General features: G+C 38.7%; 1 protein-coding gene across 2 annotated transcripts; it reads left to right on the top strand.

The window, feature by feature from the left end:
- Nucleotides 1-35: 35 nt before the first annotated feature.
- LOC129791873 (glucose-6-phosphate exchanger SLC37A2) lies at nt 36-14,738 on the top strand. 2 transcript variants are annotated; one of them, XM_055830476.1, is made up of 6 exons: nt 36-396; nt 469-787; nt 3,190-3,964; nt 4,170-4,217; nt 6,283-6,633; nt 13,610-14,738. In XM_055830476.1, exons 2-6 carry the CDS (start codon nt 669-671, stop codon nt 13,970-13,972), a joined length of 1,656 nt encoding a protein of 551 aa, XP_055686451.1. In that variant the 5' UTR covers nt 36-396; nt 469-668; the 3' UTR covers nt 13,973-14,738. The 2 variants fall into 2 exon arrangements, with proteins under 2 accessions (XP_055686451.1, XP_055686452.1); XM_055830477.1 differs by lacking the exon at nt 4,170-4,217 and having other exon boundaries at nt 37-396.
- The last annotated feature ends 95 nt before the right edge of the window (nt 14,739-14,833 follow it).

The following is a 14,833-nucleotide window of genomic DNA, read 5'->3' as shown; positions in this document are numbered from 1 at the left end:
TGCTCATCAATAGATGGCGCGGTTGTCACCAAGGAAGAAAATGTCGCGATTTTTTTCTAAAAAGTGCATTGAAATTTTTAAAGTCGATATTAGTGCATTAATAGGAATGTGCCACCCACCAAACTTCCTCAATCGATAGAATATTAAATTATCTATCCAGTGATGGTAGAATTTTTCAGATTGAGGCATTTTTCTGGGTGACACATTTCTCGAAAGTCGAGGGATACCTAGGGATCACAGAATTCCTATGGAAATAGAGCTCTTGTCAGGCCCCTGTGTCAAACAATAATGTCAACTTTTTTGTGGTGCGTGTCTTTTTTTTACATCTCAAGAATTTAGCTCATTTTGCAGTTTCCCTTCATACCGTCTTCACATCTCAACGAGGAGACTTCATTGGTAAATAGAGGTTTTTTTTTCTTAAGACCCTACAGGCAGTGGTTTTGTGACACGTTTCCTTTGTTTTGGCAGTGTATTCACAGTAGATTCCTAGGAAGGTGGAGAAAACTCCCCAAAACAAAGCGCTCCACAATGGCTAGGTAGTCTCAGCAACAGAGAGCCAGCTCATCTCTTTTTTCCTGCATTTCTGTGAGGGAGAACATTTTCGCAGCAAAACTGCGGAGATTTATTGGCGCCTGTGGTGTTGTGATAAGCAGCCGAGAAGATAGTTCATGAGATTTGCCTGGAGACGGTGGAGAATGAGCAACACGGACGTCCCCATTGGCACGAGGTGTCTCCAAGTCCTCAGCACACACCTCTGTCCTCGTGTGCGGATCAACAGACCTCTCTGGTGAGTTCATTTCCTTAATAAAAATTATCTCTTCTGGCTTTTTTGTCCGTCTGAACGGGTGAGATGAGTGAGATCATCAATTTGAAGCTCCCGGACAATTTGTGATTTTTTTGTGTGTTGTTAACGCCCAATTTTTTTTTCTGCTGAAGAGGCGCGTTTTTATTTAGAGTTTGTGTTTTAGGTTTTTTTTTGTAAAAGAAAATGTTTGTTCCTTTTAAAAATTACATAACAATTCATAGAGGAAGGAGTATACTTCACTACATAAGTGCACAATGCACTTTATGCTAAGAAGCTTGATTCATTTAATGTTACAAATCACACGGTGCCTGCCTTGCATTGACGCTCATTATTTTGCCCATTTTAATCAATAAAACTTCGGTCAATAAAAAAGATTTAATTTAATCATTTACCGAGGAATAAAGAGCTTAATGAGATTAATTATGTTAACTGAACCCAATTTAATCAGTCATTGAATGTATACAACATATAGATTAAATCAGTCGAAAGTGCAGACGAGAACAATATAAAGTTAAAATTTTCTTCAGACTTTTGTTCATTATTGTCTGAAAGAAGAAAAGAAAAATAAATTTTCAATAAATGAAAAAAATCTAAAAGCCTCCACGCTGTAGTATTTAGTGTTGATAGCTCCTTCTAACTAAAACTATACCTGCCATTAATTAACAAATAATGTTTAGTTTTCGAAGAAGCAATAAAGACTGCCGACAAGTCATTAGCCTCTGAGGTGCTAAATGTCCCCAAAAAAGAGATTTATGAGAAAATAATCTTCCCTCAAATAGCATAAAAGGCAACTTTATCACTTCATGTTGATACATTTCAATCTCTGTTGATTTTCTTACTCCAATTTTGCACTTAAAAATTCATTATTTATTGCAGCGTGCAATGAGTGAGGGAGATAAGGACGCTGTGGGACTTTAATAGGTCATTTTTCTGCTCATTAATCTCGGTTAAATGAATTATAATGCCAATGTACACACAAACTGTATTATGAGAAAGTTGAGAGGGAATTTGAGTAGGTACTTCGGCTTATTAGTCAACGTGTAAAACTTTCAAGATTCCATTTGAAATAATTTTTAAAAAAAATCTGATTTGTTTAAGGAATAAGAGGAAAAAAACATCAAAATTTTGATAAGAATTTTATACGTTTCTCTCTATCAATTATAATAACGTAATAAATTGGAATTTTTAATTCTCATTGTTGGTACAAAACCAGATTATTATTTACATTAAATACTCTGTGTGTTTAAGATGATAGTAAGGTCATAATTTTATTTATTATATTGTTGCCGCGTGTTCTCTTGATAAAAATTTTTCACGATCCATTCAAGTCATTTGCATTTTTGTTATTTAAAATTCTTTTGTAATCAAAATTAGCACAAGAAACGTTTACCTTTTCATGAATATTTTGCAAAGAAAAATTGTCATCCTGACTGAAACTAAACGGAAATAATTTATAGTTAGACCCTTAGATAGGCTGGTTGTTAAATTTTATTAATGTTTGAGTAATACAGGGTGGCCAGGAAATTAGGACATGATTTTAACCGCGAATAACTTTTGATTGGCGTGAGATATCTGAAAACTTCTACCATCAAAAGATGCGTAAATTCAAAAAGTTTTATTTGCTTTTTATTTCAAGTCAATATCTTAAAAATTGTAGCCGTTAGAGCATCTTTTGTTGGCAGAAGTTTTCAGATGTTGTTGAGAGAATTTACCTTTGGTAGGGTTTGTGGAAGAAAAGAGTTAGCATAAAGTCCTTTGAATCAATAGATATCCACGAGGATGAGCCATACACACCTGCAAAATACATATGCGTTAATTAATCTCCGGCGAGATTGACCGGATTTTCAGGGGGGCGCTTTGGTGTGTAGGCAGAGTCTGCCTGCACAAAATGGCGGTCACTCCAATTGAGGTTATGTCGAATGCAAAGGTGGATTGCTTTGATTCTGGCGAATCTCCAGGGTTGCTGAGATGATTGCGTGATGGGAGGTGCTCCAAAGAAAGTCTATGTTGCTTTAAACTTCTGCATTTCACAGTATATTAATATAAAAACTAATTAAATAATAGAGAGAATAAAATTCATGTGTTTCAACTTTGAAGTTTGAAGGACTTCACGAGAGTCTTTCGTAGACTTTCGGGCAAGCCCAGTAAAAGATATCCATAGACAAAATCCAGCGGAGAAATTCCGCACAGATGTCTCACGCCATTCAAAAGTTATTCGCGGTTAAAATCATGCCAAAATTTCCTGTCCACCCTGTATTTGTGTTCTTCTAACATTTTATCAGTTAAAACTCGATTTACCAACTTTTACCAACCTTACCAACACATTCTGTTAGAACAAAACACATATTTACCAAAGCCTTCTCTTGTTTTTTTTTTTTAATTAGCTACAAATTTAGCGTCCTGGCACTGACCTACATTGCCTACTGTTGCTACCACTTGACGCGGAAACCCATTTCCGTGGTTAAATCCGTCCTACATCGCAATTGCTCGACTGTAGCCCTACCCAGGGGTGTCCTGCTGAGCGATGCCATCGATAATAGTACATGGTGTGACTATCCACCCTTCGATGGACCCAATGCACCCGCCCTATTTGGCACCCTCGATTCAGCCTTCCTCTTCTGCTATGCCATTGCAATGTTCGCTTCGGGCTTCATTGCTGAACGCGTCTCCCTGCGGTACTTCCTCACATTCGGCATGCTCCTCTCGGGAATCTTTTGCTACCTCTTTGGCTTAGCAAAGACCTACAACATCCATTCAATTGGCTACTTTGTCTTTGTGCAAGCCATGGCGGGAATTTTTCAGACCACCGGATGGCCAGGGGTAGTCACCGTAGTCGGCAGGTGGTTTGGCAAATCGAAGCGTGGCTTGATATTTGGCATTTGGAATAGTCACACGTCAATTGGGAATATCTTTGGGTCGCTCATTGCTGCCAAGTACGTGGAGAGTGATTGGTCCATGTCGTTTATTGTGCCAGGACTCATAATGGGGGTGTGTGGCTTCATCTTGTTCCTATTCCTTGTGGACTCACCGGATTCCGTGGGGTGTGCCGAGAGGCATATCGAGACACGGCGGAGGGATCAGTATTCACGTGTGGAGAATGCCGACAGCCCATCAGATGATTCAGATCCAGATGACACAGACATTGTCGTAGGAGAGCAGGTAAATTAATTATTTTTCATTTAATTTAACTCTTTTTGTGTGTTTTAATTGGCATGGAATTGTTTTGCATGGATTAATTATGAGTTTTTGTTTGAAGAAAAAAATAATTGTACGATGCATGCTCTTGAAAATCTAACAGAGTGTATCTTTTTCTCTATATTTTTCTTTAAACTACCTACCAAAAAAAATATGTTTGGTGCATCAGGAGGTCAGTGGCAACATCGTGAGACCACTCAGAGGCAGTATTAACACTGTAAGTGCATGATTCCCATATAGAATTGATTTTATCTCATTAACACACAACACATAGAATTGACCACGAAATTGATTGGCCGCATTAGAGCACATTAAGATGCACAGATTTAATCGATTTAATAATTTAAAGGGGTAAAGATGGGAGGTTGAAATTTATGTTTTGTCTTTATCCTGAATGTCTTTAAAATATTTCAAATTCGGCTAAATAATTTAAATATATTTCAAGTAAAATACAAGAAAATTCCAATATTTCCAATAATCTTCAACCATTTTTTGAATATTCCTAATATCCGCAAGTAATATGAATATACTGTAAAAAGTTTGAATTACTTTTAAATTAAATAAAAAATTCTGCGAATATTTAAAATATTCACAAAGTTGTTCAAATAATCTTGAAATGAGAGAAAATATTCGGATCTTCGGAAATATTCGATTGATTCAGAAAAAGAATCAAAATACCGCAGATAAACATCATTTTTTTTAGTCATAAAAGACATAGACTAAGGAGCAAAAGCTTTCAAAGTACTAAAATCAAGCTTAAAAAATACTGAATTAAAAGCGAACAAAAATTTATTCGCATTGAGTCGAAAAGAAGCTTAAAACGAGAAAATATACGTGAAAGGTTCTCAATTTAAGTCTAGAAAGCAATAAATTCAAACCGAAAAAAGTTTTTCAGTCTTCAGTACTAAAGAGGTTGAGAATGAAGAAAACTGTTTTGAAAAAGTTCTTAATTAAGATTGAAAAGTACTAAATTCAAGCTGAAAATTTTATATTGGTTCTACTAGTACTAAAAAGGTTCCGATTGAAGAAATAAAGGCTTTGAAAAAGTTCCTTATCAAGGCCTATACAGTACTAAATTTAACAGTAAAAAAAGTACTAAATTCAATCCTAGAAAATACATAATAAATAAAAACTTAAAATATACTAAATTAAAATCAGAAAGTGCTAAATGTAACATGAAAAGAAGTTCTCTCAATTTTCAGTACTAAAAAGTTCCAAATTGAAAAAAATCTTTAAAAGCTACTAAATTCAAACCTAAACGAAAGAGTCACAGCTAAAAGAACAAATTCGAGGACTACATTGTAAAACCGGTTAACTTTGTATGGGCTTCGAACCGACATAGCCGGATTTACCAATCTTCGGATGATTCGCCAAACAAAATCAAAATATTTGGCAAATTAATAATTTTTCCAAATATTTTTAATAATTTACCAATAATTTCTTATAATTCGCTTGAATCTTGAAATTTCTGTACATAATTTAAAGATTTGAAGGGTTTCTTGGTCGCTGAATAAGGCTCATTATATATTAAAAAAAAATTATTGTCCGCAATTTTTAAGCTTAGGTTTAAACTAATTTAACGATTTCAGAGGCAATTAATAATTTTATTTGTGCATCACATGTTTTTATCTCTACGAAGAGATATTTTTAGTCATAAGATTGTTGATAAAGTTGTGCGATAAAAAGACTCTTTTGACGCTTTTTCAACAATGTATTTCGAGAGAACCGAACGTCGTAATCTCGTTAAAAGGTGTTTTGTCGAAATAAAATAATGTAGCGATGATTAAAATCTCAAACCATACACACTGTGCAAAATCTTTTAACGGAAAATGCGAAAAGTCTGCCTTTGTGTAATTTGAATTCTTGAAAAAAAGAAAATCTTATCACAGCTTGGAATGTAAACTAAAAATTATGATTCGGAAAGTTTTTTTTTCGGTGCTGCTAAAGCTCTCTGATTGTGAATTTTAAGGTCGTCTTGGGGAGATAAAGATAAGAGGGAGCCTGTGGGCAGAATTCTCTCTGTATCAGCCTGGGTATTGAAACACCCCGAAAAACGGGCATATTTGTTCGTGACAAGCACATGATGATAATGAATTCACGTGTGAAAATCATGCTTGTGGCGAGAGTACAAATAACAAATCCACATTGAGGCTGTGCATGATGCTCCTCATTGCAGACTTCCTTGATATTTTTTTTGTGTGAAGAGATAAAGAAAAAAAAAAAAGGACTTCTATTGACGATTGATTTCTCTTCTTTTTTTGGGATGATTTTTGGCACATCAGGAAGTTACCATGAGGGCCAATGAGCGAAGTCCAATGCTGGGCAGTGTAACGTCACTGTCGAGCTCAAATTCAAGTGAAGCCATTGGATTTGCCGGAGCGCTGCGGATACCGGGTGTCGTGGAGTTCTCACTCTGCCTCTTCTTCTCCAAACTCGTCAGCTACACATTCCTCTACTGGCTCCCGCTCTACATTCAATCCTCAACGACGTTGGGTGCTGAATTGAGTGCAGATCTGTCCACGCTCTTCGATGTGGGTGGGATCATCGGGGCAATTGCTGCCGGTGTACTGTCTGACTATACAAATATGCCCGCGAGTACATGCACCGGAATGCTGGCTGTAGCTGTTCCAATGGTGAGTATCATCTCTCCAGCAATTTACTAGTAGCTAATGTTATTAACACAATCTCCAGGGCAGTTGATGCTCTTTATCAGCTGCGGATGAGGCGAGAATGCGGGCAAATCCACAAATGTGGGTTACAGAGAAAGTTCGTTCGTTCAATCGCATAATTTCAACATTGATTATGTTATCAAGCATAAATGAAAGCATTTATTTAATTTGTTTCTCTTGGCATGAATTTTTATTTATTTCAGAAAAGGTTTTATCATTGAGGTTTAATAAAACATTCAGTGATGATGACCTATAATGCATTCTTAAAGGCAAATTGATTATATTACAGTAAAAAATGTCTGAAAGCACAGATAATTTTTTTTTAAATACGCTATTGAAATTAACCCTTTAAGGTTAATCGGATCATATGCTGACCCAAAGACTCGATTTTGAAAATGTTTCATTTTGTATGGTTATTTTATGAATATTGAGTTCCAATTAGTACAAGTGAAGAATTGCGACTTGGAGCTTAGAAAAATGAGGACTCTCGCCCCGCCTCATCTCCCTCGCACCGACCCCAATCACGAACTACTCAATTGATTCCCCGGAGAATCGTACGACGTTTGTACCAACCAAGACGGTCAGACTCCATCAGAGGAAAGGTACTCCTACCGGTGCTCTACGGGAGAAGAGAGAGTCCTCTTACGCATAAACAGCACTAGGCTGAGAGGGGAGGTGTTGGGGATTTGTAACACCTCTGGGTAACAAAACTACACTCGGCCTTTCCTGTGTTTCGACGTCCTCGGCGAAGTTTGAGAAGAAATATCATTAGAAGGAGGACGTCAGCCTAGCTTTAATTTCCGCAAATAATCTCCTACTCTCTTCTCCTAGCAATTTACCCAATTTTCTTCAAATAGCCGCTATTTAAATATTTATCCGCAATCGATCTTATTTACTAAATTCCGAATAATTATCACCACCACGTTCTACTGCAATTTCCGTATTTCAATCAACCCTTCAACATTTCATTAGCCAACCGCATTACTTATTTCTGATCATATGCCCGTTTGATCATTACACGCCTATATCATCACCGAAATTTATACCGCACTAACTCTAAATGGCCGTTTCCGCATATTTTCAATACTTTTCTGCCTAACTGACAGGGACTTCGAGGATTTGCGTGCACGCTTACCGACCATGGAAGTCCTTTACCATGGTATCCCAAGGCCCTATGCCTTTCTTCTCGATCTGCTGAATTTGCTGAATCTGCTTTTGAAGTTCCAGTAGACTCGTTGAGCTAGCTATTTCTGCATATCTGCTATAACCTGTCTGACCAGGACTTCTTTGAAGGCTCAATCATCATTCTGCAGCTGCTTGCCCCTTTGGGTCTTTCTCGATCACATTGCCCTTTTGGGACCGTTGGGGGTTAGGAATATTACTCTATATACGAACAGGATATGGGAGTGAATTAGGACCAGGGCGTCGTTAAACGCAGCTGCCAGGCGGTCCCACCAGCACATAGTAGCAATTATTCCGCCCCTTGATGATCTAGATGATATCCTGCTACTGCTTGACTCGCCTCCATGGGCCTCTTTAGCCCTACAACATGTCCAGAGATCTCGGGATAAAGTATGCATGCGTCAGGGCCGCAACGCATACGTTTTCCAACTCTGTGCAATGCTGTCTGCTGGGTGATCACATTTTGCTGTAACGAAACTCAACAACATTTCAAATTCCTTGCAATTTGAGTTCATTCACCGACAGAACTGCCCTTTCCACTAATCACCCCTTCTCAACAGCTCAATTCTGGCACTTCTCAACCAAGTGCCTTCCACCCTACACCGTTTAGTGAACAACCTTTGACGCTACCTGACTCCTGGTGATGACACCATTCAACCCACAACGTCATATCACACCCATCGTATTATTTACTCCCACTGCTGCACGACTGCCACACACTTCCTTTAGGATGCTCCTCTGTGCTGATTGGTGTTCCTTCAATTGCAAACTATTCTTTAGTCCTTGTTCGACCGTGTGCTACTGCATCAAATACCATCTTCTGACCAACTGTCTCTGTGCACTTCCTCCACTACAGTCCATTGCCATTAGAGCTTCTGTTCCTTGAGTCTGTGTGTTGCAAAAGCCTTCTGCTTTTCCTCCCATTGTGTTATTCTGCATCTAGCTGGAATTGTTTAATTTGTCTTCAAACAAATCTTTGGTGCTCTTTATCTCTTAGTGGCTGCATACTTTCACATCCATGTGAATCTTTAGGTTTTCTCTTCTTTAACACTGCTTTTTGGTTGTCCAATGTCTGCATCCATGGGTGGCTTGTGATTATTGCTCACACCCACATCAATGTTCCTAATTTTCCATCACATTGCGGAATCCAGCAACCATTTCCGTTTAATTAATTCCCAAACATCTTCCATTGTTGCCAGTATATCTTTATTCCTCCAACTGTGTCCTTGCTTGATGCTGCCTGTAAACGTCTCGGCAATCCCAACACTTTGGTTGCTCGTTGATGGTGTTTCCCGTTGATTTGAGTCCTTTTCTCAGCTGCTGATGAAGTTCCTCCTGTGGTTGACTGGATGATGTCCACCTCGAGGTGAAAGAATAGTCACACAGATGGAAGTTACTCCACTGTATTTTCTTCTTATACCTCTGTGGTCCTCGTTAATCAAGATAGCAGGTGATTTTCATCATCTACCATCCCATTAACTCTGTGATCCAGTTGATGCACTTGCGATGTTTCCCTCGTTGTCCTCGGATGCTCATGATTTTCACTGTTGTCCATGTTCAACTGCTACAACACCACCAAATGACTGCAACATCTTTGTTTTCCATTTAATCCGCTATCTGCAACATTTCAGGAATTCTGCATTTACGGTGAACTTCATTACTTCTCACGATGTTCAACACTGCTGCTACACCTGCAAAAGATTTCTCCACTACTTTTCTTTATTTCATCAAAATCTGGAACACCTGAAACAACAATCTCTTTGCTTCAAACCCCTCTATCAAACCACAACATTGAACCTTGACACTCAACGCAATTATTAACAACCCATTCAATGAAGTTATGACTCCTCCTCTTCAATGATCATTTCAGCTGTAGATTTTCTCCTAGCTGCTGTGCATTTGTTAATTTCTGCTCCACTGCTGCATTCTCCTCACACACGGCTACTATATTGGAGTGTTTTATTGAATTCTTCAGTTGGCTGCTGTCCTTTTGGTGTCCATATGGAGTGCTTTCTTTGATGTAAATTTACTTGTCTACAGTGCTGCCACATGATTTTTCTGCATTTTGCTACTGCTGAGCTTCTCCTACGTAACAAATGCTGAACATCACGGCCACTGCGGTACTGCATCTTACACCTTGTACTAAAAAGCATCTTCCTGTGTGTTCTTGTGCATTTATGCAATAAACCACATCGTTGCGTTCTCCATACTCTACTCATTTGCTCCGTCATTTGATTAAATCTGCATTTCACATTTGTTGGTGTACGTTGTCTTCAGTTGTTCATCTGGACAATTATTGACTGTCTTCTCCACCAGAATTTGTTTTGCAACTTGTTGTGTTCTCTTGATCTGTATTTCCATGGCTATGACTGCCGAACTTCACATCAAACTCTATGGCTGGCCTGGCCATTACTGTGACTACTGCTGCTGGAAATCATTTCCTCCGCTGCTGCTGAATATTGCTTCTCCTTCATCCCAACTCCAATGAACTTCCCTGAAATTCTCCTTGCACACCACAATGATGCCCCGTATCCGCAAGATACCGAACTACCAAAATAATTGCCTCACTGAGCACTTCCCTTAAAGATCCAAACACCATTGGTAATGTTTGAGAAGACACAACCAACCCATTCAAAGGAGAGAACCAACCATAATAATGAATGAGAATTTTAACCAAAAACTCCCATAAGACATTCCTCTGTTTCAATTTCAACACCAACAGCCAAATACTTTAGAATGACTGCATCAACCATCTTTGATGCATGCAACCACTTTACTTATTATTTTGCTCATTTCTCATTAGAGCATATCAAGGAATGATGGCCCATTTGCCCTCCGATTTTATTTGGAAACATTTCACATAAAGGGAAAGGATGGTTTTAATATATTTTGGGCCAAATGGATTCATGGGATAACATTACCAACTGTTTTATCCCATAATCACCAAATAATTTCACCTAAATACATTTCCAGTAAATCTTATGCAAATCATAAAGGGCGCTTCAAATAAATTTTGTTGTTTTCATTATATTTGGGGGAAAGATCTTATGGAACAATTTCACCCAATATTTCATCCCAAAACCTCAGGATAATTTCCCAGACTGGGTGGTGCATATTCATCTGTTTAAATATTTCCCCATAAGACAACAAATTGGAACGGACTCACCAGATTAGCCATTATTGTGCTTCACAGCATCACTTTACTTCCATGGATTTCCTTTTGAGCATCCTTCGCAGCTTCATCTCGCGCATTCAGGTGACAACTTCCATGATGGCCTGCTGGAGCTCCATCCTTCTGTTCAGCGTTGATCTCTCTCTGCTGGAATACAACTGATTTCACGGCATCTTTCTGCAAACAAAACTTGAAACAAATGACCATCTTCTCTTTCCCCTCGCCGCAATGGGGTACATAATGTTAGTGGGTCTCTTTATTTGGGATGCGGCTTGAAAATACAATAATTTTCAATTTCTCATTCACACATGGGCGCCCATTCACACAAAAAATTCAAAAAATTTATGTAAAACTTATCAACGTTGGGATTTCCGAGAAATCCTTGTCCGCCGATGTCTCCTTTCCCCTATTCCTGCACTGCAATCTGAAGCTCGTTGAAAATGAAGGCCTGCGTTGTCTCCGCTGCTGTTGCCCCCTTGTTGATGTTTTCTGCTTTCATCACAGCGTCCACGGCGTCTTCTAGCCTCACTGATGACGTCCACGGGTATCACACGATCTCATTGCAGCACTTCTTTGCAGTCTCTTCACATTTTTGGGGCTCTTGGGAGCTTTCGTCCCTTTCACTCTTACACACACGGCACAATTCATTGTCCTTTTCACTCCCGGACAGCATTTTGACGTCACATGCCGTGATGTCTCAATTTTCAGCCTTTTCACCGCAATTTGGGATCCCCATGGCTTGGGTGGTTGCCCCATAGGATCATCACGCCCTCACACTGCACTTGCGGCCCCATTCCCGGGCTTTTTCACGCATTTCATTGTCTTTCAATGCGCGGCGTCCTTTCTTTTCAACGGATGACGCCTCACTCAAGTTTCGCGACATATTTCGCGAATTTTGTCCCTTCCGCGCTTTGGGTGGCTGCCCCCACACGTTCTCTCAAGTTCACGATCACTGGCAGCCCCCAAATTCACCGTTTTGCCGCGAAATATCCAATTTTTTTCATGACGCCCCGCGGCCGCCATGTTGGAAAACGTCACTTTTTTTTTCGATCATTTTTTTCACTCGCGATTTTCACTATTTTTACTCGATTTTCACGGGGTTTTCGACGCACTACCCCTTCTGTGGATCACCCCGGCACTTGTGATCCCACTTCTGAATGAAGAATTGCGACTTGGAGCTTAGAAAAATGAGGACTCTCGCCCCGCCTCATCTCCCTCGCACCGACCCCAATCACGAACTACTCAATTCATTCCCCGGAGAATCGTACGACGTTTGTACCAACCAAGACGGTCAGACTCCATCAGAGGAAAGGTACTCCTACCGGTGCTCTACGGGAGAAGAGAGAGTCCTCTTACGCATAAACAGCACTAGGCTGAGAGGGGAGGTGTTGGGGATTTGTAACACCTCTGGGTAACAAAACTACACAAGACTATGTCTTTACGATCCCTGATTATTTTATGACCACAAAAGGACTCACAGGATCAGGAAGGACAAAAAACCGAAAATTTTTGAGTTGAGATTTTTTTTGTCAAAAATGTCTTATTTAAGTTCAAAGGAACCCCCAAAAATTATTTTTAGTTTAATCCGCTCGCTAGATTGATCGCGAACCTGAAAGGGTTAACGTGATTGAGAGTTAGGTATGAAGTTTTATTAGATGAAAAAGATTCGTCAATAGTAATTTTTTTCTCCCATATACAGACTAGTGTTTTTGGATCAAATCTTTTGATCAGAAAATTCTGCTTTTGATCAGAAGAATGTTCCATTTTATCAGAAAATTCTGCAATTTTGAACAGGAAAATATAACATTAAATCAGAATAATAAGCTATAAAACAGGATAATTAACGATTGAACAGTAAAATTGGTTCACGATCAGGAGAATAATGCATATTTGAATATTTGAATTTAGCGCGCACTCGAAGTGGTGAATTCGAGTGGTGAAAACAAGGATTGTGGAGAAAAAGGACAGATTTGACGGCAAAAATGGCAGATCGGATTTAGAGGGCAAGGTGTACGGATGCAAACGTGCTTGCTCCGTAATAAAGTGTATTTTTACCGCGTAAAATAAGGCCTTGGTCGTGAAAATATGACAAAATGATCATGTAAAAAAGTCATCTGACCAAAAGCAGAGTTTTCTGATCAAAAGATGTGAAAAGGTCCGTCAAATAGACTGATTTTTTATAAGTATTTATTAAGTGAATGTTGAGTTAAAATATTTCTGATTTCAAATAGATTTAAGGTGAAGTTCACTACTAAGCACTGACCTAATGATTTGAAAGATCAGGCTGAATTAGAGCTAATTCCTATATATGCATAGACGGCCAGGAGCATATTTTGATCATCTTCAGACATTGAATTTCGTAAAATTCACCTAGAAAGGAATTAAAATCCTTTGATAAATATAAAGGTTTTTCCATGCTTTGTACGAACCTTTCCTCTGACCTACATTTTTTTGTGTGCTAAATTAAATAATTTTTGCGATATGTTCATGAATCGAATGTTTCTCTTGCTTTTTTTATTGCAAATTCCACAAGAGGCTTGATGAGCTAATCTTTGATTTTTTGTGCTATTTTTTTCTCCGTCGCAGCTGCTTGTCTATCAGCACTGGGGCACGCTCTCACTGCCCGTGAACATTCTCCTGCTCTTTGTGGTGGGTATTCTGGTGAATGGCCCCTATGCCCTGATAACCACCTCCGTGAGTGCAGAGTTGGGTCAGCATAGCTGTCTCGATGGCAACTCCAAGGCTCTCGCCACCGTAACAGCAATCATCGATGGCACGGGGTCCATTGGAGCTGCTGTGGGGCCCCTCCTGGCGGGTTTGGTATCCTCATCGGGGTGGGAGAATGTCTTCTACATGCTCATGATCTCGGATGTGTTGGCACTTTTGCTGCTCGTACGACTCGTCACGAAGGAATTTAAGCGCCGGAAGCGAAATGTTCGTATCGAGTGAATTCTCCGTGTGGAATCTTTTAGGGATTTTAGTTAATATTCATTGTTGTTTATTTCATCATTTACCAATAAGTACGGAGATTTTGGGATGGGTGATTTTTGAACCAAAAATCGGCTATTAATAGTATTTTGTGAGAGAGAAGAGAAAAGTAATTTATAAGACATAACTCATGAAAAAAAAACTCCAAAGGTTCATTATTGAAAAAAAAAAACACATTATTTTGTAAAAAGTAAAGAAAAAAATCCCTTGTAAATACAGAGATCTGTTTGCTATCTCTTGGGCAAATTTTTTTAGCGTTTTTATAAGAAAATCTTGAGATAAACTCATAATATGAATATTTTACCCTTTTCCCTTCGAATTTTATCATTTTTTTGATGAGTTCATCATGTACAAAATTTCACGCTAAAATAAAAACATTAGAGGGCATGAGATAAATTTTTATCAAAAACAACCGCGTCAGTGTTTTACGGACAATAAAAGATAAATTGTAATTTTAACAATTAAAATTTAATATTGTCGTCTTATCAGATAAAGATTGAAGTGGTGTGTGAAGAAAACGTCGCAGAGGCATGTAGAGTTTTGTGTGGATCTGCATTCTATAAAGGTTACCCAAAAAAAAATGGATAAAGAGTGTGAATCTCTCATTTTACCATCGATTATCCTCTTTTTAATCATCCTGGTAAGGCACGGAAGGAAGTTTAATTAATTTATTCCTCAAAAAAAAACTTTGTACAAGAAAAATAAAAAGAAACTTCTTGAAAAATTATCTTGCGCAGATTTCGTGTCTCATTTGCTGTGTCCTCATCAGTGAATGCAGGGAGCAAAAGGAAGAGAAGAAGCAGAAGAAAGTCCCTCGTGTGG

The sequence above is a fragment of the Lutzomyia longipalpis genome, chromosome 3 (genome assembly GCF_024334085.1).
Source record: "Lutzomyia longipalpis isolate SR_M1_2022 chromosome 3, ASM2433408v1".
NCBI classification, from domain to species: Eukaryota; Metazoa; Arthropoda; class Insecta; order Diptera; family Psychodidae; genus Lutzomyia; species Lutzomyia longipalpis.
The sequence above is the reverse complement of the archived record's forward strand: the minus strand, read 5'-3'. Positions and strand labels throughout refer to the sequence as shown.

Bases quoted from the DNA above. Each gene is read 5' to 3' on its own strand.
- LOC129791873 (XM_055830476.1), top strand. From the start codon at position 669: ATGAGATTTGCCTGGAGACGGTGGAGAATGAGCAACACGGACGTCCCC. The intron at 788-3,189 runs GTGAGTTCATTT...TTTTTTAATTAG, and splicing joins CGGATCAACAGACCTCTCTG to CTACAAATTTAGCGTCCTGG. The intron at 6,634-13,609 runs GTGAGTATCATC...TCTCCGTCGCAG, and splicing joins TGGCTGTAGCTGTTCCAATG to CTGCTTGTCTATCAGCACTG.